Source organism: Sceloporus undulatus, chromosome 7 (assembly GCF_019175285.1).
Source record: "Sceloporus undulatus isolate JIND9_A2432 ecotype Alabama chromosome 7, SceUnd_v1.1, whole genome shotgun sequence".
Taxonomy (NCBI): Eukaryota; Metazoa; Chordata; class Lepidosauria; order Squamata; family Phrynosomatidae; genus Sceloporus; species Sceloporus undulatus.
This window is the reverse complement of record NC_056528.1, coordinates 30,029,964-30,056,389: the sequence shown is the minus strand read 5'-3', so window position 1 is coordinate 30,056,389 and position 26,426 is coordinate 30,029,964. Positions and strand designations below refer to the sequence as shown.

General features: G+C 48.5%; 3 protein-coding genes across 3 annotated transcripts in view; 1 reads left to right on the top strand and 2 right to left on the bottom strand.

The window, feature by feature from the left end:
* Positions 1–13,634, top strand: part of LOC121936094 (gamma-aminobutyric acid receptor subunit beta-4) — a 35,537-nt gene extending 21,903 nt beyond the window's left edge. The window contains exons 5-9 of the mRNA XM_042477901.1: positions 2,543–2,625; positions 3,416–3,553; positions 7,306–7,458; positions 8,926–9,170; positions 9,625–13,634. Of these exons, the coding sequence (XP_042333835.1) occupies positions 2,543–2,625; positions 3,416–3,553; positions 7,306–7,458; positions 8,926–9,170; positions 9,625–10,002 (997 nt within the window). The 3' untranslated portion in view covers positions 10,003–13,634. The remainder of the gene's footprint in view (positions 1–2,542; positions 2,626–3,415; positions 3,554–7,305; positions 7,459–8,925; positions 9,171–9,624) is intronic.
* LOC121936095 (gamma-aminobutyric acid receptor subunit alpha-3-like) overlaps positions 1–26,426 on the bottom strand; it is a 123,751-nt gene that overhangs the window by 56,801 nt on the left and 40,524 nt on the right. The gene's annotated exons all lie outside the window — the stretch shown is intronic.
* LOC121936574 (mediator of RNA polymerase II transcription subunit 15-like) overlaps positions 26,276–26,426 on the bottom strand; it is a 16,813-nt gene continuing 16,662 nt past the window's right edge. The window contains exon 12 of the mRNA XM_042478906.1: positions 26,276–26,283. Within this exon, the coding sequence (XP_042334840.1) occupies positions 26,276–26,283 (8 nt within the window). The remainder of the gene's footprint in view (positions 26,284–26,426) is intronic.

Genomic DNA, 26,426 nt, shown 5'->3' with positions numbered 1-26,426 from the left:
CCCAGGGAATTCCTCTCCCCTTTCCCTTACCCTCCTTAGCAGCATGTTTTCATCCACAGACGCTTTCGCTTTGTAATGGCCTGCTGCAGAAAGATGTACTGTATGTTCAGAGCCATGTGATTGTGTGATCCTCCCTCTGTGTAACTGAGGGCTCCTTGGTATCTGATGTTTCTGAATCTGTGAAAAGGATGCTGGTGGAGAGGAGGGAGGGAGGGAGGGAGGGAGGTGCGGACCCTGGCAGAAGACTGTGGCATCCCCCCATACCCCCACCGTCAGGCCAAGGCCAAGAGCGAGTATGTGTGTGGGGTGTGTGGGGTGTGAGTGTGAGTGTGCTCCCTTGGCAGAAGCAGCAGCAGCAACACTGGGTCTATTTTTAGCCGGGCGGGAGGCTGCGGCTCCTTCGGGCTTCCTCCAACCTCCGTCACACGCAGCAGAAAGATAAATTTAGCTCCAGCGCTGCCTCAAAGACACAGGGGCCTTCTCAACATTGTGGCTCCCCCCTCCCCCCTTTGCCCCCCTTTGCGCCCCTCGAGGAACGAATGGCTGGAGGAAGGCCTCCTGGTTGGCGCATGGCCATCCCTCTTTCTCCACCAGCACACCTGGGCACCTCGTGTGCAGCCCCTGACCAGTGGGTGTCTCCCATGTCTCCAAGGAAAGGAGTTCCCCCCAAGGCCCTGGACAGCACCAGCCCCTATCACAGGGGGCCTCAGGCTCGGAGGGGGCAACCTTCCTTGGACGGCCCCCCAATGGGTCCCCATAAGCAGGGGCCAAGTGATGGGGGTTCTGGGGAGCAAATGATTCCTCTCATCCTTCCATCCGCCCCCCACAACACCCCACTCTAGTGGGGCTGTGGGTACCTGTCTCCAGGCTGAGCAATGGAGGATGCTGAGGGTTGGTGTGCTGCTCAGTCCCCTCTGCCATCACCTCCCTGTACATGTGTCCCATGCTCCCCACGTGCAAGGCAGGGTCTTCGCCAGTGTTAGGTGCTGCCACTGAGCCCCCAGGCGCCAGGCCGTCCTGCCATGTATTTGCTAAATAGCAAGGGAAGGGGGGGTAGAACCCTAAGGGGCCCCATGGACCAATGGCCAGCAATTGAAGCCTGGGTTTGCCTCTCCAGGGAGGAAGGGAGCTATGATAAAATAGGGCTCCCAAACCCTACCCAGCAAGGCAGACCAGAGGAGATCACAGTTAGTGACGCTGAAAGCTGCAGAGAGGTCCAGCAGAACCAGTAGGGGCACTCTTCCGCTGCCTAGTTCCTGGTGTGGGTCAACCACAAAAGTGACCAAGGCTGTTTCCGACCCATAACTAGGCCTGGAGCCAGATTAGGAATGGAAAACTGCGGGGAGAGGGGGTTGGGGGGTGCATTGCCACCATGGGGGACACCCTTCAGACCCCAAAATCTGAATTCTTTTGTCTCCCAATGCCTCTCCAAGCATCCTCAACTTACTGTTGAGGCATAAAATGGTGGTGATGGTTGGGGGGATATGGCAGAAATGTTTCCCACAGCTCAGAGGGTGCATTACCAAGTGTTCTGCCTTTTCTCCATGTGAGTTCTTGACCCTCAAATGATGGGGCTGCAGGAAGGGAGCACTTGGCCGAAGGCCTTCTGTCCCCATTCTGCCAGAGGAGGTGCTCCACTAGACACATGCCCAGCTTCTCTGAGCTCTTCAGATATGGCAGCCGCCATCTATCCTGGGTGCAAGCCAGGAGGAAAGAAACAAAGGGGAGAAAGAAAGGGAGGGAGGGAGGGAGGGATAACCCGGGTTCTGCATTTGACCCAATAAGCCACAGCCCTGAGAGACTCTGAACATGATTACTTTCATGGGTTGAGCCCAGTCCCTTTTCAGTGTGTTAATTCTGCACTTGACGTGTATAGAGGCATTTGCCATTTTGACATTCATGAATTCATTATTTACTATTCATGAATTCATAATTGTCTTTTCTGTGTTGATGAATTGGGGATTATATAACTTGTTTATGTAACGTATGGTTGGTGAATTGTGGGTCGCATGTACTATAGCAGCATGTGGGGAAATGGGCTACACTTGGATATTAGTCCACAAAAAGAAACCATGTTTTAGAATCACAAAGGCTCCACTGGTTGCAGAGTTTGAAAGCATCTGCAAACCACTGGCTTTGCTTCCAGTGGCATGGCTGAGCTTTCCTCAGAGAAGCTGGGGAGCTGCGCAAGCTTCCCCTCTTCCTCCCCAATTCCCCTGCAGCCACGAAGGCAGAAGCCTCCCTCTGCTTCCCACCCTTTCCATGTGCTGCCCTCCCCTGCACACAAATGGGCAGAGATGCACACAGACACACAGAGCTCCTCTTAATGGAGATACGGAGGGCTGCAGTGAGTCACGAATGAGATTTAAGCCGTGCAGCTGATGCTGAGAAGAGCAGCACTCACATCCTCCTGGGACACACACACACACACACACACACACACACACACCACTTCCCTACAGTCCTGTTCTCTGGTTGTCATAGCAACAGCAGCCCATCAAGCTGATGTGTCTTCTCCTCCTCTCTTCTTCTTCTTTTCCAGAATAACCACCACCGCCGCTTGCATGATGGATCTGAGGAGGTACCCCCTCGACCAGCAGAACTGCACCCTCGAGATCGAGAGCTGTGCGTAGGATCTGTCTGTCCATCCGTCTTCCTTGCCAAAGGGCAGCCTGGAGGAAAGGGAGGCAGCCCTGAGCTCTGGCTCCAGGCCCCTTCCTTCCCCCCATTCTTCCCCCTTGCTGGCACTGGCTGCCTCCTCTCCCTCCAGGTGCTGCCCTCCCCAACCCTGGCTGGGACCAGCTGGAGCGGGGCTCAGCCATAGTGACAGGAAGCTCCTGTGCACCCATGCAAACACGCACACATGTGCACACTTTGCCTCTTTCCAGAGAAGGGTTTCTTGCCTGTCCCCTGCAGAAAGGATGGTTGAGAAGGTTCAAAATGTAAGAAGCTATGTTTGGGTGGGAGAGATGTTGTCTCTCTGCACTAAACTTGCAGCTGGCTGGTGACACCTTTTCTCTCAAGTCCAAAGAAAGACCCCGTGACAAAGTTGAGGCCCCCAGCTCATCTGACACATCAATCTTCCTAGCCCCTTGCCCATGGAGAAGCAGCCCTGTGCCACTGGTGTGGCACCTGCCCCACTCTAGGCACCCCCTTCTTGCTCCCCCTGGAAGGTGAGACCTGGTTGGGTGTGGGGCAGGCCAGCCCCCTGGCCCTGGTGGCCTCCTGGCGTCCAGGCCTCCTCCTTGCAGAAGGCTGAGAAGGCACAAGGCCCCCTGAGAAGGAAGTGACCTTGAACCCTGGTTCCTGCTTGGCAACCCTCAGGCGAGGGTCCCTTGGCTCACATATGCGCAGCGGCTCCTGGGCCATGGCCTTTGGCTTGGATCTGACTGCGTTCCTCTCCTCTTTCATCCAGATGGCTATACAGTTGATGACATTGTGTTCTTCTGGCAAGGAAATAACTCAGCCGTGACTGGGATGGAGGTCCTGGAGCTGCCCCAGTTCACCATTATTGAGCAGAGACTGGTCACCAGGGAAGTCGTCTTCACCACCGGTAGGTCCTCCAGGTTGTCCTGGGAGTTCCTGAGCTGCCTCCTTGCCTGCCAGGGGCCAGAAGCAGCTTTAGGTGGCCGAGAGCAAAGCTCTGCAGGCAGAACAGAGGAGCAACATGTGTCTTTAGGAATCCTCCAGGCACCTGTCTCCTCTGGCCTCTCCTCCTCCAAGGCGAGACTTGGAACCTAGCCCCTCAAAGCCTGTGGAAGCCTAGACAAAAATCAGGAGGAGGAAAAATCTATTCAAGAAGCTTCCTTGCCATATTGATGCCATTTTAGGAAAAATAAAGGTGTCAGGAGAAATCCATGTGCCATGGAAAGAGAGATGGAGAGAGTGCCAGGGAAAAGTTCCAGGGATGCTATAATTCAGTTGGGGTCTCCTCAGAGAATGCCTTCTTAACTAATAGGGCTCTCCTCTTCCCCTGCTCTTTACAAGGTGTGATTTTTCCATTTGTAATTGCTCAAGAAGCAATTTTAAGTCACAAAACATAGTGCTAAGCTTGCCCATGACCAAAGCTAAGGGAGGCTGCAGCAGTTTGCTTTTTCCTGAGCCTCCTGGGAAAGGCATGGCTCCACCACTCCTAAGTCCTTGGCTGGGTAAATTGAGTGCAGACCACTTCTGCCTTTTGTGCTCAATTTCCAGCAACTGAAGTAAGGGGTGAATGAAGGGGGAAGAGGGCAAAGAACAGAGAAACCAGGCCATGGGAAAAGTAGCAGAGAGAGCGGTATTGCAGGGGATTAGCCAGGGATGTTCCTGACAAACCAGGGGAGTCAGAGTGCATGCCCCTGTCCTCCTGGGCCTCAGGGCTGTGGCAGCCATAGGAAAGGAAGACAGGCAGGAGGCTGGAGGGACTGCTGGCCCAGAGGGACCGAGGGCAGGAAGAGCGGCCAGGGCATTCAGGGCCCCTCCAGGCTCCTATCAACAACCACATACTGATGTCATTGGCTCCATGAATAATGTCAACACCTAGGTAAATCCAGGTTGTTCTATGGGTATACTCTAGACCATTGTATTCAGGCAGGTCTATGTTTCATCAGGATATATTCTTCATATCTTTGAACAGGCATGACTCATAACCTTTTGGTAGTTCTCTCTTTCTGTTTGCTAACTGTTCCATTTTGCAAAATCAGGAACTTTTGGTGTCTTGGTTTGGATAGCTTATTTTTAGAATGGGCTATCTATTAATGTTAAACTCAGCAAAACATTGGTTTACATTCAGAGAGAGAGAGAGAGAGAGAGAGAGAGAGATTCTGTGTATCTGTGCATAGCTTAAGCCATTTTGCAAACTCTTTCTTCCCTTCCCCAAAATGCCCCAAACCCCTGTGCCCCCCTTAGCACTTGTGTGTGTGTGTGTGGGGGGCTTTCGATCAGAAAGGTCCTGGTCTTGGCTTTCTCTACACTGTCTCCAGCTTCTAAATCAGTGAGACCAAGCCAGCTTAGTGGGCATTTTCAATATTTAAGCATGTATGCCTTCATTGCATTATTTGGTATTCTGTTGTCATTATTTCCTAACATATTTACTATCATAATAACTTACTATTAATTTATTTGCAAATGTTATGTCGCAGGCTTTCATGGCCGGCATCCATGGTTTCTTGTGGGTTTTTCAGGCTATGTGGTCATGTTCTAGAAGAGTTTCTTCTGGACGCCACAGATGCTGCTTGCAAAGCATCAGGAGGAAAATCTTCTAGAACATGGCCACAGAGCCCGAAAATCCCACCAAAAAAACCATATTTGCAAATGAGTCTTGTAGCACCTTTGAAACTAACTGAAAGAGAGAAGTTAGCAGCATTATGAAGTAGGCTGAAGTCTAGGAAAGCTCATGCTGCCAACGTCTCTTTTTCAGTTACTTTCAAAGGTACTACAAGATCCCTTTGCAGACTGATTTTCCAGGTTAATACAGTGATGTCTTTGAATATTAATTTACTGATATTTATTAAAATTGTTTGTTTATTCACTCTCATCATGCCAGGACTTCCAAGTCTATGTACAACAGATTACAATAGACAAAAACATTTTTTACAATTGAGTTAAAACTTCTTTTTTTCTAAAGCCAGCTCTAGAAAGTGTTACAACAGTTATAATCCTCCCAAAGGCTAGGCCTTGTTTTGAGGAGCAAAGGTCCCCTGGATGAAATCTTGGCTGCCAGCTGGAAGTTCATGAGGGACGGAGCCAGTCTGACTCCCCCAACCAAGGGGCTGCTACTGAGAAACCCCCAACCCTCATGCATTTGCCCGCTGGCTTTGTGGGGTGGCTGGGCATGCAGTGGGGCCTCTGCCAGGGCCTCATGCCCCTTCATCCATCCTGGCCCAAGGCTCTATAGGACTGTATAGGGCAAAGCTGAGACCGTCCTGTTTTGGACACATCACGAGAAGACAGGGCTTACCAGAAAAGACAATCTTGCTTAGGAAGGTAGAAGGCAGTAGGAAAAGAAGAACTCGCTGCAGGTGGACAGACTCCATAAAGGAAGGCACAAGTGGCTGTCCTAAGCCTGCAAGACCTGAGCAGGGCTGTTAATAACAGGGGAGTCGGAGGTCTCTCATTCATAGAGTTACCATAAGTCAAAGGCAAATGAACAGCAGTTAACAACAAGGCCAAAGATGTATAGTAGTTAGAGTGTTGGGTTGATACTTTGGAAGACCAGGATTTGAATCTCCGCTTAGTCATGGGAACCCAGGCTGCAATTTTGTGCCCACACACTCTCAGCCTGAGAAGAAGGCAATGACAAACCCCCTCTGGACAAATATAGCCACAAAAAAGCTATGGTTGGTTTGCCTCAGGTTGCCCTAAGTCTGAAAAGACCTGAAGGGACACAACAAAAACAAGAGTAAAGTTATTGGACTGGAAGCAAATTAGAAACCAGTACAGTTTGTACAAAGCCAGGGATATCATGTAGGATAGACAACAGTGTAGCTGCTGGGTTTTTCTTCTGACTATAAATGCTAAAGACTTTTCCAGAGATGCCCATGTTGAGTGGGTTGGATTAGTCCGATCTTTTAATCTAGAATTATTGTAGTCTAAAGTGGAATTTGGATTTGCTAATATTTCTTCATCATACTGCCACATCATGATCTCCATAACTCCTGGCATCATGGCATTGCACTACAACGAGGAAATATCAGCAAGTTGAAAATTTGGCCTTGGAGGAGATCTGACCCCAGAGCATCCCATTCCAGCAGAAATACTGCCTCCCAATTCTGTCTTGACCAACATTTGGCACCAAGGTGCACAGGGGGCAGGCTAGGAAAGGAAAAATGTCTGTAGGAAGGATGGGGGGGGGGCTTGGGGCAGTCCTGGAGAGTCTGGGACTCTCACCAATCCTAGCCCACAAAAATGTCCCCAAATCAGCTGACAATTTATAAAGTTATTCACCATATCACCACTACCACCACCACCATCATCATCTTGTCAATGGCACCAATCCCTCTCCACCAAATAGAGGCTATGTGGCAGGGGCCAGCCCTTCCTTCCCTCCCTGCCAGCCTGAGGTGAGCAATGGGATCTGGCACTGGAGCCCCGTGGAGAAGGGCTGGGGAGCACCTGGAGGGAGAGGTCTTGAAATCTGTGCCCCCACTTGTTCAGAAGCACCTACCCCAGGTTGGTTGGCTGGTCCTCCCAGCACAGGCTGGCTGCTGGCTCACCATGTTGCTGTCCACTATCACTCATGTGTCTGCCAAAGGCTAGTAGGAACCATAGATTTCTGGAGGGAATTCACTGGCATTTCTAAATGTTTTGTTGTCATCTAATTGACAGGCTCCTACCTTCGATTATCCCTCAGTTTCCGGATCAAAAGAAACATTGGCTACTTCATCTTGCAGACTTACATGCCATCTATCCTCATCACCATCCTCTCCTGGGTCTCTTTTTGGATCAATTACGACGCCTCTGCTGCTCGCGTGGCACTAGGTAGGTCATGGGCAAGAGGAGGAGACAGAGACAGTAGAGGTGGATCCCTTGTAAGAAGGAGCAGAGGGAACCTCCTGGCCTCCAGGAACATTGCTCTGTGTGCAACACACAAGGGCCAAGGGCCTGCATTGAGGGCGAAGGGCAAAAATCTCCCAGTGTGGAGTTGAACATCAGTGATGCAACCAGAGGAGAAGCACTAACAATTCCCACAGGGACCCATGGCTATGTGCCGGCTGAGAAGGGGCATCACCATGCACCACTGCTCCCAGCCCCTTGCTCCACTGGAGCTCTTGCACTTTGAACACAAACATCCAAAACACTTCCATAGTTCTATAGTTATGCCTGTGGAAGACACTCACAGAATCCCAGCTCCACTTTACTGTTTTCACAGTGCCTAGGACCTCTTCTGTTTCCCATTTCAACTATGGGTGACTGACCTATCAGAATGGGCCAGAGGACATATTCTCTCTGTGCATGTATGTAGTAAAAGGCAAGAGCTGCAAAATGAGAGAGATTCATCACACACACAGGAAAGCAGAATGTGGCAGCCTCAGACCCAAGGGCATTTTGGGCCATCAAGTGTAGTGCCATCTACACTGACTGGCAGCAACAGTTTTCTAGGATGTCACTGAGGCATGTTCCCAAATCCTTGCTAGAGGCTTGCGCGAGGCCTTTTGCATGTGCAATGTGTGCTCCCCTGGCACACCACTCTCTGTTCCCCATGGCATGGGAAGAGAACCCTCAGCATGCCAGCCTCACCTGCTCATAGGCAGCCCAGATCCAGGATCCAGCACTTGGAGGACCCTCCCACCCAGGAGCAACCTCCTGGATCCCCTGCCCAGCAGTTGCACATGGAAATCCCAATGTTATCTCTGGCCAGATATTGTAGATAGGAGCAGCAGGAGCAGCATTCTCTCTAAACTGCCCCCATTCAACTTGGGGAGGTCAGCAGGCCTTTCAGGAACACTGGAGGCAGTGCAGTTATCTAAGAGCCAATTACCAAAGGAATAGTTATAGATATCAAATATAGTGAGAGCCAGTGTGCTGCAGTGGTTGGACTATGTCTCTGGAGAACAGAGTTTAAATCCCTGTTCAACCATGGAAACCCATTGTCTGACATTTGTCAAGTCATGCTGTCTCAACCTCAGAAGAAGGCAAAGGCAACCACCTTCAGAAAAAACCTTGCCAAGAAAATGCTGTGACAGGTTTGCCTTAGGGTCACCATAAGTCAGAAATGACTGGAAAGCACACAACAACAAGCAGCACCTGAGACAGACCCCCCAACCCCCCATGATTAGATAGGGATCCCTACAAGCAGCTTGCTAAAAGTGCCCCCTTGTAGCCAGCCCCCTTCATTGTCCTTCGCACAGATCCACAGAGCAAACCTCGGTGTGGGGCTGAGGGGGCTTTTGGGGCCTGGGGTGAGGAGCAGGCGCTGACCGCCGTGGGCCCCTTCTCTCCCTGCAGGGGTCACTACGGTGCTCACCATGACTACCATCAACACCCACTTGCGGGAGACCCTCCCCAAGATCCCCTATGTCAAAGCCATCGATGTCTATCTCATGGGCTGCTTCGTCTTCGTGTTCCTGGCACTCCTGGAGTATGCCTTCGTCAACTACATTTTCTTTGGCCGAGGCCCTCGTCAGCAGAAGAAGCAGAGCGAACGCATCAACAAGGCCAATAACGAGAGGCACCGATACGAGGAGAAGCGAGTGAGAGGAAAAGGAAGAGGGAGGGAGGGAGGGAGGGAGGGAGGGAGGGAGGGAGGGAGGGAGGGGAAGAGGAAAGAGGGGAAAGGAGTGAGAGAGAAAGGGAGAGAAGGAGGGAGGTAGCATTCCCTCTTTCTCTCCCTCCCTCCCTCCCTTCCTCCCTCCCTGCCCAGTTGCAACCATTGCAGAATTGCTGGGATATCAGACTGTGTCAAGGGGGGCGCCAACGTATCCCCATTTGAAACCATCAGGAGGGGAGCCTTTGTGACTGGGGGCACATGGGGCATTCCCTGGTGGGTGCCAGCTAATGCCACTGCCCTCCCCCAGTGTAGGTACCACCCCAAGGGACTTACAGTATGTCAGAGGAGAGCAGCTGCAGCTGGCGGGGGGCTTGCTCAGGTGTGACTAAGGGGAAGGGAAAACGCTTACTCTGTGCTCCATCTCTTGGTTTTCCCAGGTTGACCCATATGGGAACATCCTTCTCAGCACTCTGGAAATGAACAATGAGCTGCTGGCGACAGACATGATGAGCACGGTAGGAGACTCACGAAACTCTGTCATGTCCTTCGAAGGCTCAGGAATCCAGCTCCGCAAGCCGCTGGCCCCCCGAGATGGTTTCGGACACCACCCGACCTTAGACCGCCACGGTCCTCTGGCCCACCACGCTGCCATCCGCAATCGCACCAATTGCCGCCTCCGCCGGCGGTCATCCAAGCTGAAGCTCAAAATCCCAGATCTGGCAGATGTCAGCACCATTGACAAGTGGTCACGGATCATTTTCCCCATCACCTTTGGGTTCTTCAACCTGGTGTACTGGTTGTACTATGTGAACTGATCCGCGGTGGAAATAGGGAAAGACACTCAAACTATGACAACACCGCAGGAGTGCTGCAGTCTTTGGGGTTTGGGTTCTTTTCTTAATTATGGCAAATGCTCCATTCTCACACATCCTTGCCTCTGCCCCATCTTTGGTTACATTTCTCTTCTCCATCTCCTGTTTTCAGCACATTATGTACACACAGAGTATATGTGTGATATAACATGGCCTTGTGGAGGGGGGTGGCTTTCAGGGATCAGTGGGGGAAATCTCTCTCTCTCTCTCTCTCTCTCTCCCTCCCTTATAGTTCTTTGCTTGAGGTACTTTACCATCTGAGTGAGATGGGCCCTTTTCTTTTGCAAAATGTGCATTGTTGCAGCTAATTCAGTGCATCAGGGACGGTGGCCCTCGTTGCCCCTGGAGTTGCTGGCAGGTGCTTGGTGACCATCCTTTGCTTACAGATCTCCCCCTTCCTTCTCCTGCGGGCCATTTTTATCCCTTTCTATCTCCCTCCCCCATTTATACTTTTGAAAGTTCAGCCTGCATTCTCATGGTGCATGAGCTTCATTTCTTTAATCCCTCTTTCTGCCTCATCAGTATACAAGAGTCTGTCTTAAAACAATGAAATGTTCATGTTGCACCCGTCTGGGTAGAAATGGGGGGTTACTTGTGTGGGAGAGCATTCCCAGCTCAAAGGCAAAGGCATGTTTGTGAGCTGCCTTTTCCAACTTTCGGCTTCTGGGGCTGGATTGTTTCTTTTTTAAACCTGTTCCTGGTGTGGATGTCTGGGGCTGTGTCCCCAAATGTGTGAAAGCCTGTTTCCAGGGGGAGGGGCGGGATTTGTTATGTCTTTTATAGAAAAAGGCTGTCTATAAGGTATAACTGCTAATAGGGGTGTGGGGTTTGGGAGTCCTGTGTGTGTACTTGTGGTGGGGAGTCTCAAGAAGGTAGGGAAAGGTAGGGAAGGTCTCAGAAAGGTTCAGGCAGCGAAATGCAACGGGCCCCCCATGGCATTGGGGGGGGGGGGAGGAGATGGGGCAGCACCCCCTCCCTCTCTGCTACCAGAAGGGAAGGGGCCTGTCGTGGAGACCCCATGTGCAGCGGTGACAAGAGAATGGGACGTCCACAAACACTTGGAAGGGCAGCTGTTTTTGCTGCATTCCCTTGTACTGGCGGTGCCAAGGCAGGCAAGGTGGACTCTTTGTGCCAGGGCTCTCCGGAGGCTATTCTGCCATGAATGCCCTTCAGCAAAACAATGGTGGGAGCGGGTGCATGAAGCCCAGTCCGTCACCCAGTCGTGGATTTCTCATATTGATGAAAATGGCCAACAGGTGTGTCCCAAAGCTTCTCCAGGAAGACCATGCAAGACTCAGAGTAATATGAGCTGAAGCAGCACCTTTGGACTTTTCACATCCATAGAGCAACCACTTTTAGCTTCAGCAGCACTGGCCTGAAATGTCCATTTAGCAAATGCCATGTGTGAAGCAAACTGAAAAGAGCACAGGCGATTCCATCAATGCAGACCTCGGTGAGCATCCTGGGGGTAACTGCTCTTTCTCGCTCTCCATTGGTGCACCTCGGCCCCACAGAGCTTTGCTATTCTGTCTTCAGCATTCCCCTTGGCTTCCTCCTCCATCCATCCATCTCTCCCTTCATGGGGACAAGAGACAAGTGCTGGGAGCATCTGAAGATCCTCATCACTCAACAGATGCAACACAATGGATGACTAACAGTGAGTTGGAAACAATATATTTATGTCTAATTGCCTTTATCTCCAAATCTTGTGGTGGGTACCAGTTTTTCAAAAGATCCTCCACCTTGATGTGTTCTGCCCCAGCCTCATCTGGAGAGGAACAGCTTCTCTCTCTGAAATTGCTCTTGCTATCCGTGGCTCTCTTTTCGCCAACATCCTGATGACCAGACCCAGCAGTGGAAAAGTGGATGGTGGGATTTCCCAGTTGGGAGAAGAAGGACAAAACCTCCTCCTGGGGAGCTGCAGCTGCTTTGCAAGTGTTCATCCAAGCCTTGACTGTAGTCTGAGCACATGGGACTGAGGAGCTCTGTGAGGTCTCTATGAAGAAAAAGTGTCCAGAGAGAGAGGCAGGTGGACCTTTTTTTCTGGTAATGGATGCTTTAAAAGCATATGCTTCCAAGTGTGTCATGCCACAGTGTTTGCAAGCTGCCTTTCTTTCCTTGCCAGACCCTGACAAGCATGCGCGCACACACGTGCGTACACACACACACACACACACACACACACACATGCAGAGCCATTGACCTCCATTACACCATCAGAGGAGTCAAGTCTTGGACAGAAAGTAAGGGACTCCTTCAGATGTATTGCCCCACACCCACACACAGACACACACTCATAAACACAGTTGCTGCTGTCTTTGTCCAGACAAGTGTGATGTAAAATCAGGAAGGAGTGGGATGGGTGTGATGCTCCCAGTTGGGGACGGACGCTCCGCTCAGTGCCAAAATGAGGCCTGCCCCTTCCGCCCTAGACTTTCAGAGTCTCAGCCTCACTGGGATCTTTTCATGATGGCAGCTGCACTCAGCTGCCACTTCCAGCAAAGTGCACCCCATTTCTTTTTCCCAAAGCACCCATCAAACATTTGCTTGGCCACCATCTCGACTTGCCAGAGAGTCTTACTGGCAAGACTGTGGTCTGACCTCCCCTCTTTCTGCCTTGGTTTTTCTGCCATCTGGACTGTCTTTCTGAGGAGGACTCGCTCTACTTCTTTCTTGGTTGTTTCTTCTAGGCATCCTTACCGTCTCCTCTAGCTCTTCCTAATGCATGCAATGGCTATGCTCCACTCCTTCTCTGATGCCAGCACAGCAGCCTGGGAGCACCCCGGAGCTCTTCATCCCAGGATGGGTTTTTTTGCCTCTAAGAGACAGCTTGGTCTCTCAGGTGAATGGAGCACTCAGGCAATGTCAGAGGTTGCACATGATGGTCTGCAGGTAGACATCCAATCTGCACGATACAGGGGAGGAAAACAGGTGCATGTTGGAAATCTCAGGGTAGCGCAATGAACATGCGTGCTTCATTTTCCTCTGTTGGCACAGAACACAGCCGCCGCCACCGCTGCCACCACTCAGGGATTTTTATGCACTGGGGACACCATCCTATCCATCCCTTCAGCTTGCCACCCCCTGCTTCTTCTTCAGAGATGGGTGAGCAAGCTGGGAAATGAGCAGGCGAATGAAATACGAGGCAAGAGAAGAATGTCCAAACGGCACACAAAGGCAATGGTGTACCTTTGAAGGCAGGGCAAAAGAGAGGCGCCTTCATATCAGCTAAAGAGAGTTATTCAACATGCCCAGAACAAGCAGGTGTCCCCAGCCATCCTCACAGGTGGGGCTACAGCCCTTCTGTGGCAGAGAGGGGGGATCGCGCGGAGACAAGATCTGACTTGCAGCCAAGCAGTGGAAGAACCTTGACTCCCCATTCCATCTCTTGAGGGTAGACAGGGACTTCCCAGATGCTGGCCAGTTCAAAGAAATGGCTATGATTCTTTGAGACATCTGGCAAGTACTCGAGGTCACATTCATTCCTCAAGAAACACCAGAGGGAAGAAACAAAGCCAACGGTTTGTGCTACCATGCAGTGAGTGGCCATCTGCCAGGAATGGATGCCATGGAAGGGCAATGGGTTCTTGTCCGGTGGCAGAGGAAGACATGCTGCCAGACATAGGAGCTGCTCAGAAAGAAACGACACTGTTGGGAGAAGCCAAAACAGACACTCAGCCTCTGCACTAGTAATTCTGGCCACCCCACTAACAATGGGCCATGGCCAAAGAAGTGGGGGAGACGTCTTAGGCCGTTATTGGTCTCCAAAGCATCTTTGTCAGATCTGAAAGGCAAGGAGCCCTATTGTGGGAGCAAGAAAGGAGTCTGTAGGTGAGCAGCAGAGAGGCAGGCCTGTTTTGCAGGCAAAATACACCCTTCCAGTCCCTGGCAATGTCCCTGAGGAGGAAGAGGAAAGCTCTCTTAACATGGGATTCTCTGTTTCTGTGGGGCAGTGGGGTCAGGGCCAGGGAGAGGAATTGTTGGATTAGTTACATGTAGGCTTTTCTTGGACTTTGGTTTCAGCTATGCTTTGTTTTCTGGCATTTTGGTGAAAACCAAGCATATGGTTCTTCAGGAAGAAGCTGGCAAGATAAAACAGAGAGTCTTCAAAAAGTGTTTGACCACAGAAGCCAGAAAGTGATCTCTTGACAAATGCAAGTGAGAACTGGCTGGCGATGTCTCACATGGTGGCTTTGCACAGTGCATCCAGTGGCTGCACATTGGCTCTGCTGGGTTCTCGCCAGCCTCTCCTCTGTGCAAAAGAAGGACAAGAGGCCAGGGAGCCTGAGGGGGCAAGGGGCTTCACAGTTCCTCCAGCTGGGCCCTGGCCCACAAAGGCAAAGAAGTGCCATGGCGCGGCGTAGCAGGCTTGGCACGGGGAATTCACCAGGCCCTTCCCCGCTGAGGAGAATGCAAGGGCTGGCTGTGAGGGTCCTGGAACACAGCAGTAGAGACTGTTTTCGTTATCATTGTCTGGGAAATGGGTCTAACTGGTTCTATTATCAGAAGCAGTCAGAGATTATCACCCAAGTGACTTGAAGGGGTCTACCTTGCTGGAATGTGCAGAACTATTGTGTAGCCCAAAACTAATGCCCTTGTAGACCATAAGAGTAGCTCTGATGAGTGAGTCAGGGCAAGCACCCCCAACTTGCCTTCTGATGGAGGCCTTGCCAGGCTGCTCCGCCAGTGAGTTGGTTGGTGCCCCAGTTGTGTAGCTGTGAAGAAGATGAGGGGCCTGTACCCCCTGCGGCAGTGTTGCTGCTGATTCCAGCCCCATCGTATGGCTTTGGGAACCTCATCCTTCTGTCCCTCTTGGGTCTGGTGCCTATTCACCTGCTGCCCATTCATACCCATTTCTTTCATTCTCAGCTGCCCAGTGTTTGAACAACCCTGGCCACTTTGTAAATGTGCCCCTGTGAATGGTCTTGTCCAAGTGAATGAGATGTAGGGCCCCCAGAGTAAGTGCCAGCCCCATTCTTAGGGGGAGCTTGAGCTGGGATGTTGTGTGACCAGGTTTAATGTCACCGAAAGGATCTTTAGCAGAAAACAGTAGTCAGGTCTTTAACCTGGATGCTTGCCCAGCCTCACTATCATCGAATAAGCATGCCATGTTTGTTTTTTAAGAAGAAATCTTGACGGTGCAGCTGAGAGACAGCACATTGCAGCTTCTTATATTCAGGCCTCAAAAGGGAAGTTTTGCCCTTTCTTGCATGACGGGGGTGTTTCCCAGGGCAAAAGGGCCACAAGTGACATCTTAAGCAGGCAAAAGGCTGGACCAGAGTCCCCAGCTGTGCTGTCATCCTGAGCAGAGAGGACCTGTTTGGTCAGTGGCCCAATGGTGATGTATCTGGAGCTTGAATGGGCCTGCTCTAGTCTGGACTAAAAGAGATTTTAGGGCACTGTGTGAAACTCAGTATCAGGTTACTTGGAAACCCCACTTCCCCAAATCTGACCTTGTGTTTGTGTTCACACACACATAGTCAAAACTGCATTTTCCTGTTCAACAATCCCACAATATTTCAAATCACAAAATAGTAAAATCAAATAGTAATATTTGAAAAACTGAAAATATTTTACAAACACAGAGTTCTCAGGAAATTCACAAGAGCTGAAAGTTTCCCCTCTCTAATTAAAAAGTTATATTTAAATTCATCCCTAGGACTAAATTGTTGCGGGGCATCAGTGTGACATCCTCAATTGTTGTGGGGGGGGTGCGTGCGTGCGCGCCCTTCAAGATCAGTGAGACTGGCTGGGGCATGTGGGTGGATAGGAAACGCATGGGAGCATGGCAGGATCTGCCTCCTCCCAGGTGACTCCTCAGCCATCTCTCTCTCTCTCTCTCTCTCTCTCTCTCTCTCTCTCACACACACACACACACACACACACACACAGAGAGAGAGAGAGAGACAGGGTCTTGCCTTATGTTCCAAATTCTTCTTCCTGCAAAAAGGGTGCAAAGGAGAGCGGCAGGAATCCTGGAATCCTGCATGGGAACCAATGGCTCCTGGTGTTGCCTCCCCCAACGCAACTTCTAAGCATTTTAGTCATAGAGAATGCAAAGCCATTGCTGTGTTAGTCTGGCAAATCAGTCTGCAAAGGGATCTTGTGGCACCTTTGAGACTAACTGAAAGAAAGCAGCTGGTAGCATGAGGTTTTGTAGGCTTGATCCACCTTCCTCAGGAGTGGAGAAACCAGAGGCAGGCCTATATAGCAGTCTGTGTGAGAGAATGTCCATAGGAATGGGAAATGTTAGGGTGTGGAGATTAGGTGACAAGTTCAGTTTTAACTATTGTGATTGGGTGACAAGGCAAGGATGTTGCCTAAAGCCAACGTGAGTAGGTCACCTTATGAGTGAGTCTTGGGGTGTGGTATGGGAGCCAAAAAGAGGATGTGATGAACTGGCCAAGAGAGGGAACCTGTCACCCCATCTGCACACCCACAAAGTTTTGCATTCCTATGGACATTCTCACACAGAGATTGCTATATAGGTCTGTTTCTGGGCTTTCCTCTCCATCACATGCATCTGAGGAAGTAGACCAAGTCTACAAAAGCTCATGCTACGAACTTAGCTCTTTCAGTTAGCCTCAAAGGTGCTGCAGGATTCCTTTGCAGACTGATTGCCAGCGAAGTATGTCCAGTGACAGGAAAAGAGCTGGAGGTATCTGCCCTGATCCTCCCATTCTCCAGCAGCACAAAAATGGCTCAGCTGAATGTGTGTGTGTGTGTGTGTGTGCATTGCTTTAAGGATGGATTTGGGGGGATTTAGGTCACTGCAGGCTGATAAAGCCCTTTGACCCCACAAAGACCAAAGGGAGAGTTATGGTGGCGTGAGTTGGACCGAGGCTATTGTAGCATGCTAAAAGGATGCCAGCCAATATCCCTTCTGTCAGGAAGCAGAAAGACTTGTGGTGGATGCAATCTGCTCATGCAGAGGAGGAGAAGAGCTGCCCCTTTATAAATCTTCCCTGTCTCCATAAGATCACAGAGCTCAATGAAATACAGATTTCTGGTGGCAGTAGTCCTTTTGTTCCTGTGCTTTAAGCCAAATGGGAGGCTGTCTTCTTCAGCTGAAGCAATCGGGGAGAGGCCCTTCCTTTAACCCAGGCCAAAGTGGACTTTAGGGGAGAGGCAGGCAAGCGCATCTGTGTGCACCTTTCAGATCAATCAGGTATACTTATTTGTAGTAGGCCAAGGAGTAGGAGGTCTAAGAACATACCAGCTTTTGCACTGCACAGACTGCTCCATTTTGCCTACTGAAAAGGCTTGTAGAATTTGCAGCCTTTTATATGCTTTCAAAACCTATGATGGGCTGAGATTCAGGGCCAGGTGTGCCATGTCATGCTCTGCATGTGCAGTTCAGTGTTCAAGCCCCATAGGAAAAGGGCAGAGGAGGCGGCTGCGGCTGCTGAACTGCAGAAGGACGGAAAGGGAGAAGAGGACCGAGCTGCAGAGAGTGCTTCCCCTTCCAGCTGCAATTTTCCAGCGAGAGGAAGAGAAGCAAAGTTGCCTGGGCTCATTTCTCTTCCTCTTCCTGGAAAAGTGCAGTGGAGATGGGGCAGTGCCCCTTGGTCCCCTCCATCACTGTGCCCCTGCTCCTGCCCCACAGCTGCCGGAAGGAGCAGGACTGTACCATTTACCTTGAAACGCGTTGAGAGAAGTCCGGACACTGTCTCTCTGGTGCTTTTGTCCTTGAGGTTATCATGGAGGCAGAAGTCTATCCCACTGAAGATGGCAAGTTGAACTGTACATAAGACTTCAGCAAACTTCAGCCTTATTTTGTGGAGGATGGCAACCTCTGGACTATTTCCAGAGCTTTAGGGAGAAAGTGTCAGGTGTCCTGGTGGTGTTTGCTGATGGCTTGTGTGTTAGCATGTCAGTTGTTGCTTATTGGATCATTACATTGTATGCATCATTCCATCATGAAACAGGTGACTTATTGCTATAATGTGGGCATTTAGCCAAAAGAACAGCTGCCTTGCATGACAAACCAGACAATAACTCAGTTAACAACCGAAAAGTTGAGAGAGAAGGCAGAGCGCATGGCATGGCTGTGAAGGAGCTTGGCTCCCTGCACATAGGCACCATGCCCCTTGGGCGCAGTGAGAAGGAGGCATTCTCTGGAAGTCGGTTTAGATGCCTCCCCTTCCTCTGACATGTAATGAGAAGTCAACATCATCTCACCTGGGAAGATGTGAAACGAAACACAACAAGCCAATGGCAAGGGAGATCCATGCCACTGCCCTGACACCAAACATGCGCCGCAGAAGGGACTGCTGTGGGCCATTTTCAACCTTCTCTGAGCGGTTCCTTTGCATTTTGTACAGTGTTTCGGGGGGGGGGGGGGGGGGGCAGGGAAAACACCCTTTTTGAATTACCTTTCTTTGATTTGCATTTTTCTGCATGAAATAAGTCCTTGATCTTTGTCTCTTCTTTTTTTCCACAAAAGCAGAGTCTGCTTTAAAAGTGTACAAACCAGAAAAGGAAATAATGTTTATAGCAAAGTGATTTAGATGTAGACTTTTTGTACAAAACAGCAGGGAAAAAAAGGGGGGGGGATAAATAAAACAACCTAAAGAGCCATCTTTGTCTACTCTACAGGTGTGAAAGTGTGATTAGTGAGGAAACACTTCCTGTTCCCAAGCAGCACTTCCTATGACTGACAGCCATCGAGAGCCTCCTTCCTTCCTTCCTTCAGGAGGGAAGCAGCCGCTGCCGCAGCAGGAAGTGCAGACTCACCAACAGCTCCATGGGCATCCTTTCAAAAACTGTCTCCATCATCATCATCATCATCATCATCATCATCATCATCATCATTCCTCCTGTTGGCTTTTCTATTTAGAAATCCTGTTGCTTTAAAAGTGACAGTTTTTGGAAGATGACCATGAGCTAATGTTTAAAACAAGAACTTGAAAATAGTTTACAGTTTTGTATGAAACATGATCAGTATTCAACCAATGTTTTTAAAAGGAGACCATAAGCGTGCCAAACAAGCGTCATCTGCGTACATCCATGTTTTCCTTTCACCTTCTTTGAGAAGTTGTTCACACAGAGAGACACACTCACGCACACACACACTTCTCTTTTCTTTTTGAAGCAAATGGTAATGTACATGGGCAAAAATGTATTTTAAAATTGTTAATTAGCCAGAAAACTTTCTTGTTTTTTTTCTAACCCAAAAAGAAATTACACTTTCAAAATACAGCCTTGAAACAGGACATGTTCATTTCTTTCCTGCCAGTCTAAGTCTGAAATGTTCCGTTTGTGTTTCGGGACACATGTGCCAAACAGGGAGCCCTCCGCTCCTTCGCCTGGGAAAGGGAGCCATGGGAAGGTGGCCGGGGCCTGGGAGGGCCACATAGCCGGTGGCTGGGCAGGCGGCCGCTGGTGCTGAGGACCACGGAGAGCCTCTGTCAATGGGGATGCTTTGATGGAGAGTTCCTGTATGGCAGAATAGGGCTGGACTGGATCGGGGCCCTACTTGGGTCTCTTTCAACTCTAGGATTCTATGACTGTTGCGGCAGAACAGACTTTCTAGCTGCTCTTGGTGCTGCCTGGGAGGGGAGGGCCAGCAGTCCCCAGGAAAAGGATGGGTTCTGCTGGGCTTGGAACCTGGGCCAGCGGCCAGCCCCCACTTGCCCCACACAACGGCCATTTTCAGCTCCCCACAGTTGAATGGTCAGGCTTGCTGTCACATATTAGTCATTCTCAGCCATGGAGCTCCGAGAACCAATAGAATTAATCTCAAGTGTGTGACGATTATAGACACTTGTCCCATGCTAAAACATCTGGGACACCATTTACAGATGGCGATGCTGTTACTGCACACAGGAAGACCTCCTGGTCCTGCATGTGACTACCACCTCCCCTTCTCTTGTGGCCGACGCAGCCCGACTAGGGCCATCGGCCACCGCCACAGAATGAGGAGGACTGGAGGAAACAGCCCCCTGTGGCTCATGGCTCCCTCTGTGCCCAGAGCGATCGATCGCCAGTGGATTCCTCCAGCAGCACAGCTGGTCTGAGGTTCCAGCACGCTGGGCCTTGGCTAAATCAGATGAGCATGAAAGAAGGGAAGCATTGGGGAAGAGGGAACCAAAGGTGCATAGCTGAGCTGCAAAGCTGAGCTCCCCTCCTGCTCTCCCTTGAGTGAGCAAAGCAAGGGAAAACAGCAGAAGAATCCCTGGGGCCCAGCCATGAGTCAGGGGGGATGGGGGTGTCCCTGCTTCCATGAGTGTCTGCCAACTGGGTTGCCACCTGTGCGTAGATGGCCAGGCCAACAGGGCAGGAGTGAGTGTAGGATGTGTCCTCGTGGAGAATGGCCATACTGGGCATCTGCCAAGGCTCACAGCAGCAGCCACTGCCACCCCAGAGGCTTTTGGCCTGATGGGCGCAGTTTCTCAGAGAAGGAAGGGCAGCTACAAGGGCGTTTATCACACTGAGGTTTTGTTTGGGGGGGGGTTGCGGCCAGATCCGAGGTGACTGCGGGTCCACATGTGAATTCACGTCATAACTTGAATGTTTTATCAGACACAATTCCTTTCTGTGGGCGCTCCTTCCTTGGTGCTTCCGCAGTGACTCCAAAGTGACTCCTCATTTTGGTGAATTCGGGGGGAAAAGTGAATTCACAGAATTCGCTTCACTTCGATTTCCCTCCAAATTGGTCTGGTGTGGAATGCAACTTTGCTTCTTCTCTGGTACACCACCGCACCCCCCCCCCCCGGGTTGCAAATTTCCCATGATGCAGCGCTGCAAGTTTCCCCCATTTCCTTCCTGTAGTTGTTCCACTTTCAGGGCTACTGGGGGGGGGGTTGTTCTCTGGGTTGTCGCTGGGATAAGGCTGAAACCTTTTCCTGGGGGTTATGCGCTCGTTAAACATTTTCACATTATAATGTGAACTGGGCAGAACCCCGTTTCTCACCTTGGGCTTCCCATTCCTCCCGTCTGCAATGGGGGGGGGGGCTATGGTTTTCTTCCATTTCCTATTCCCCCTGCCTCAGGCGCACTTCCCGGCTGCTATGTTGCAGGAGGAGGTGTGTTTGTAGGGCAACTCATATACATGTGTGTATGTGTGTGAATGTGAATATACAGATATGTCTGTTTGTCTGTCTGTCTGTCTGTCTGTCTGTCTGTCTATCTATCTATCTATCTATCTATCTATCTATCTATCATTTATCTATCTATGTGTGTGTTGAAATTGCTGAAATGGAAGGGCAAATAAAAAGGGGGGATAAAGAAGACACAGAAAGATTCACAAGGCAATATATTCACACAATCACGCGAAACAGGGAACAAGAACTTGCGTCCCTTTTCACCCCAGAAACGTACAAGGTCGCGATGCATTCAGACCCACACTGAGCATGTGCAAGGGTGCCGATTCAAATAGTTGAATCCCACCGGTGTGGTAATACAATGTGCACTCACTCTGCTTTGCGTGAATCCACATCACGCAACTTGCCTTGAATCCAATTCTCCCTCGATTCGGAAGGGCAACCAGGTGTGATAAAACACTCATGTTATAATGTGAATTCGTATAGGTGAACCAAGAGTCACTCCGGATCTGAGCTGCAAAGGCCTCCGTGTGATAAACCTCAAAGAGAAGGAGCAGCCGCCGGGAAGGGCCTGTCTCTCTTGGCCTCTTCTGTGGGCCAAGCAGGGCCAGGAGATGCAGGGAGATGGAGGCAGCGGGAACTCAGAGGAAGGAGCTTCTTTCCCAGATCCCACCCGCAAGAGCTGCAGTGTGGCTTGCAGGTCTTTGAAGCATCCCAGCTAGCGAAGAAGCCTGTCTCAGGCCAGGCTTCCATCACAACAGCTGCTGCCCCAGGTTTACTGCTCAGGATGACAAGGGCAGGGCAGGGGAGCTCTTTGGCTTCATTTCCCATTTCCCCCCCACAGCAATCATAAAGTGTGTGCATGTGGGGTTCTTTGGGGTACGCAGAGATCAGTTTGACCACTCCTTGCTCATGCTATTTTGCAGCTCCAACGTGTCCTCCATCACAAAAAACCCAAATCAAAAAACCTAGTAGTTCCAGCAGACAGTAGAGGTGCTTGTTGCTATCTTTTCCCACACATCAGAGTCTGTGTGTGTCGTGTGTGTGTGTGTGTGTGGGGGGGGTGTTATCCTGCTCTGGTCAAACGATTAAGGCCACCCACTGCACCGGAAAAAACAACAACAACGCTAACAGTGAGGGAGCTGCCATTAGTGGTCTGCCACAGAAAGAGAGAGAGAAAGAGAAGGTCTAGACTCTGGCTCAACTACCCACATTTGTGTCTCAAAATATGTTGCACTCTACACATCTTAACTGTTCTACAAGGAAACAAGGTGCATCACGGGGTAGAAGCTGTTCCCTATACTGTATATATATATATCTGGTGTTCTTCTTGTCCTGTGCCTTCAAGTTGTTTCTGACTTATGGCGACTCTATCAGATAGCTAGCTAGATAGATAGATATACGGGGTTGGCATGGCCCTCTGAGGCTGAGAGAGTGTGACATGAGTGTATATACGTCTGTATATAGAATTATGTATGTGTGTGTGTGTATACATATAATATATATATACATGCACACACACACACAATTTTATACATATATATGAATAATAATAATAATAATAATAATAATTTATTTATATCCCAGGGCTTACAAAAATTAAAAAACATGTATTCCAAAACCATCAACAATATAAGAGTTAAAAAATAACTCACATAAAAATAACATAAATTTAAAAATAATAATAAATAATAAATAATAAAATAACAAAGTAAAAATAAATAAATAAAATTAATAAAGCAAATAAAAATAAAAAGTAATAAAAACAAAAATAAAAAATAAAATAAAAATTAAAGTAATAAAAATTTAAAAAATAAAGAATAAAAATAAAAATAATAAAAAACAATTTTAAAAATAAGAATAATAAAATAATAAATAATAAAAATATTAAAATAATCAAAATCAAAATCAAAATCAATCAATCAATAAATAAATACACTCACGGATATATATATATCTATCTATCTATCCGTGAGTGTAATTGACCCCATTCCCTTCACCTGGCCCTTCCTGCGCTGTGATTGGCTGCCTTTCCTGAGGGGTTTGTCCTCTTTCCCTTCACCTGGCCCTTCCTGTGTTCTGATTGGGTGACTGACAGGCTATCCGCAGTCGGAGAGCCGGCCCTCTAAGTGTCATTTGCTAGAAAGGCTCCTAGTGGCTCTCTAGCCGCCCTGCGCCTCTGTTCCAGGCCCTCTAAGACGAACTCCTAGACCGTCGCCGTGGAGACGCTCGAGCCGTCCACCTCGAAGGGCCGGCCTTTCAGGCCAAGGGCTGCCGTGCGCCCTCCTGTGTCTCCAGAGAGGCATGGCACCCTGGAAGGAAATAAAATGGCGCCTTTTCAATATATACATTCGTATTTTTAATAGATTTCGCTGCACAATGGGCCTTTCAGGTGAGCTCTAGGAGGGGAGCGAGCGAGGGATCTCTGTGGATCCCCCTCCAGATCTGTGTCGCTGGATCTATACATGCCAAAGGGACTGCAGTGCCCTGAGCTTCCACAAGAGGGCGCCCTTTAACTTTTTGTTTTTATTTATTTAAATTTTATTATTTATTTATTTATTCTTTTATTTTCATTTATTATTTATTCATTTGTGGCCATTTTAGTCGTGTCGTTTTTCTATCTGGCGTCTTGTTTTTAGCTTGGTCTACAGACCCATTCCCATTGTGGGTCGCTTAGTGGTTGTGAAGAGCAACTGCAATGTCTTTATTTTTGCACATGTAAAACAATGGCTTATACTGACATGGACAAACCCCATCTAAATACAGGAGACTATCAAGGCTGAAGGATGATGTGTCAGGATTGCCCATAGTTTTAAACCAAAATTTGGCTGCCTTTGCATAATAGTCTCTTCTCAAATTAGGATAATCCCAGCCTTTCAATGCCTGAAGTCATCCCTAAAGCGCCTTTCCCGATTCTCTGCTGAGATTTGGTTTGTAGGCAAGGACCAAGGGTCATTCCCTCCTATATAAAAGGTTAAAAGTAAAGCAATGGCATGGCAGAAATACTCATGTCTCTTTATTTTGCTCTTTCCTCTGAAGGTGGTGGCGGGTGCAAAACACTCCCTGAGCATTGAACTGGTGAAAAGAAAGATGGACCAGGCCTTAAAGACATCGACCTGGAGGCAGAAGAAAAGGCAAGACTTTAGAAATACCAACAACAACAATTTTTGTGCATTTTTGTTTGCTAGAGATGGCCATTAATGTCAGTGAAGTGGAGAATCTCCTCTGGGTTTCAGTCCGGACTCTAAAGCAGAGAGGAGAGGCAGCCAGGAAAAAAATATTATTATTATTACTATTAATAATAATAATAATAATAATAATAATAATAATAAAGTGCTGGTCACTGGACTGGTGCCAGTCCTTGAATCGTTGGTGAGTTTGAAATAGTTGTCGCTGACGGGCACCAATTTAGTTCCCGTCTTTGGAACGTGGGATAAAAGGAATTGCTAGGTTAAAAATAATGGGATAAAAAGCATTGCTAGATTAAAAGTAATTGCTAATTTAAAACAACTGCAAGAGAAAAATAATTGCTGATTTAAAACTATTGCAGCTTCAGCCAATACATTAATAAATATTCTTAGATTGTAAGCATGAAGGCAAGGAACCGTCTAATTAAATGATTTTATGTACAGTGCTGTGTAAATTTACAGCGCTATATAAATAAAGCTTAATAATAATAATAATAATAATAATAATATATTCTTGCGGTCCTCTGGGTAACTGCCGCCAGCCTTGTTTTTGCTGGATGGCATGGGTTTCTCCCATAGGACTTCAGTGTTTGGGGAGGACCGTATGGGAGGAGTGTTCTCGCTCTCTCTGGCTGATGCACATGCCTCCATAGCTTAGCCATGAAACCCACTGGGCCAGCCACACTCTCTCAGCCTCAGGCCATGCGCTGAAGAAGTGAAGAAAGAGAAAAGAAGAATGGCAGCACTTTCAAGACTAAATGGTTTTGATATGGGGTCCAACACCACCGGGACCGCCCTGAAGGGACAGAGCCCTCCCTCCATGGCCAACTGTCATCGTCCAGCCTGGAGGGAGTGAGGGGGCAGGTAGGGGCTAATTTTGTATTGCAATTTTTACTGTACACCGCTATGATCATTGCAATCACAGTTATTCCATTCACTATTCGCCTCAGGCTTCGGCGCCATTTTGTTCCCCGCCTTCGCCGCAAACAACGGTCGCTTTCCCTCCTCGCCCATGCGCAGAAGAGGCTTTCCGCGCCGACGCATACCACTCCGCTTTTCTGTCACCCCTATTTTCCGACTTAGTTTCGCCCTCCTTCCATAGGCTTCCATTGTCCGACTCTTCCAATGCAGGGCTGAAATAGGGGGGAATTTCTATGTGTGGAACAGTTTTTCCCTCACCCCTATTGAAATGGCTTGGGATCGCCCTCCTTGCAAAGAATGGCACTGCAGCCGCTGAGTGCCATGGTGCCCCGAAGGGGATGCTGGGAACTGTAGTCCAATTAAAGCATTGTTTTTGAGGGGATTTTGGTATATGCAATTCAAATAAAAGCATCCACTGAGTGTGATAGTGCCCCTAAAGGTGATTCCAAATAAAAGCATCCACTGACATTCTGTCCCTGAATGGGAATCTGGGAACTGTAGTTCAAATAAAAGCATCCACTGCTATGATAGATGAGGAGGGATTCTGGGATATGTAGTCCAAAGAAAGTGTTTACAATGAAGAGGAAATGGGACTTTATTAAAGGCAATCAAGAAAGCGGGAAGGGATAGGATTAATTGGGATTAATTAGTGGGTTTGCAATTAGGAAGGAAGCTGAGGACAAAAGGGGTGGGGTATCGGAATTAAAAGCAGTTTAATAATAATAATATTTAATAAATAATAAATATTTATATACTAATAAATTATAATTTAGAATTTTATATATTAATATATAATAATATATATTATAATATTATTATTATTATTATTATTAACCTTTATTTATGAAGCGCTGTAAATTTACACAGCGCTGTACATGCAATCTTTTTAGTTAGACGGTTCCCTGCCCTCAGGCTTACAATCTAAAAAAGAATACTATGTTATTATAACATAATAACATATATTATATTACATATATATATGTAATATAATATATTATTATAATATTATATACTCCATGATTGGGGAGGCTATGAATTATTATTTATTTATATAATTGAGAATCAATAAACTTGAGAAGAAAAGGAGATTAAAAAATAAAGATAATTTAGCAAACAATTTAGATAAAAAAATAATAAAGATAATTGGAGTCCAATTTATAATATTTTATAATATTAAATTCATAATATTTTATATTAAATTGATATTTTATAA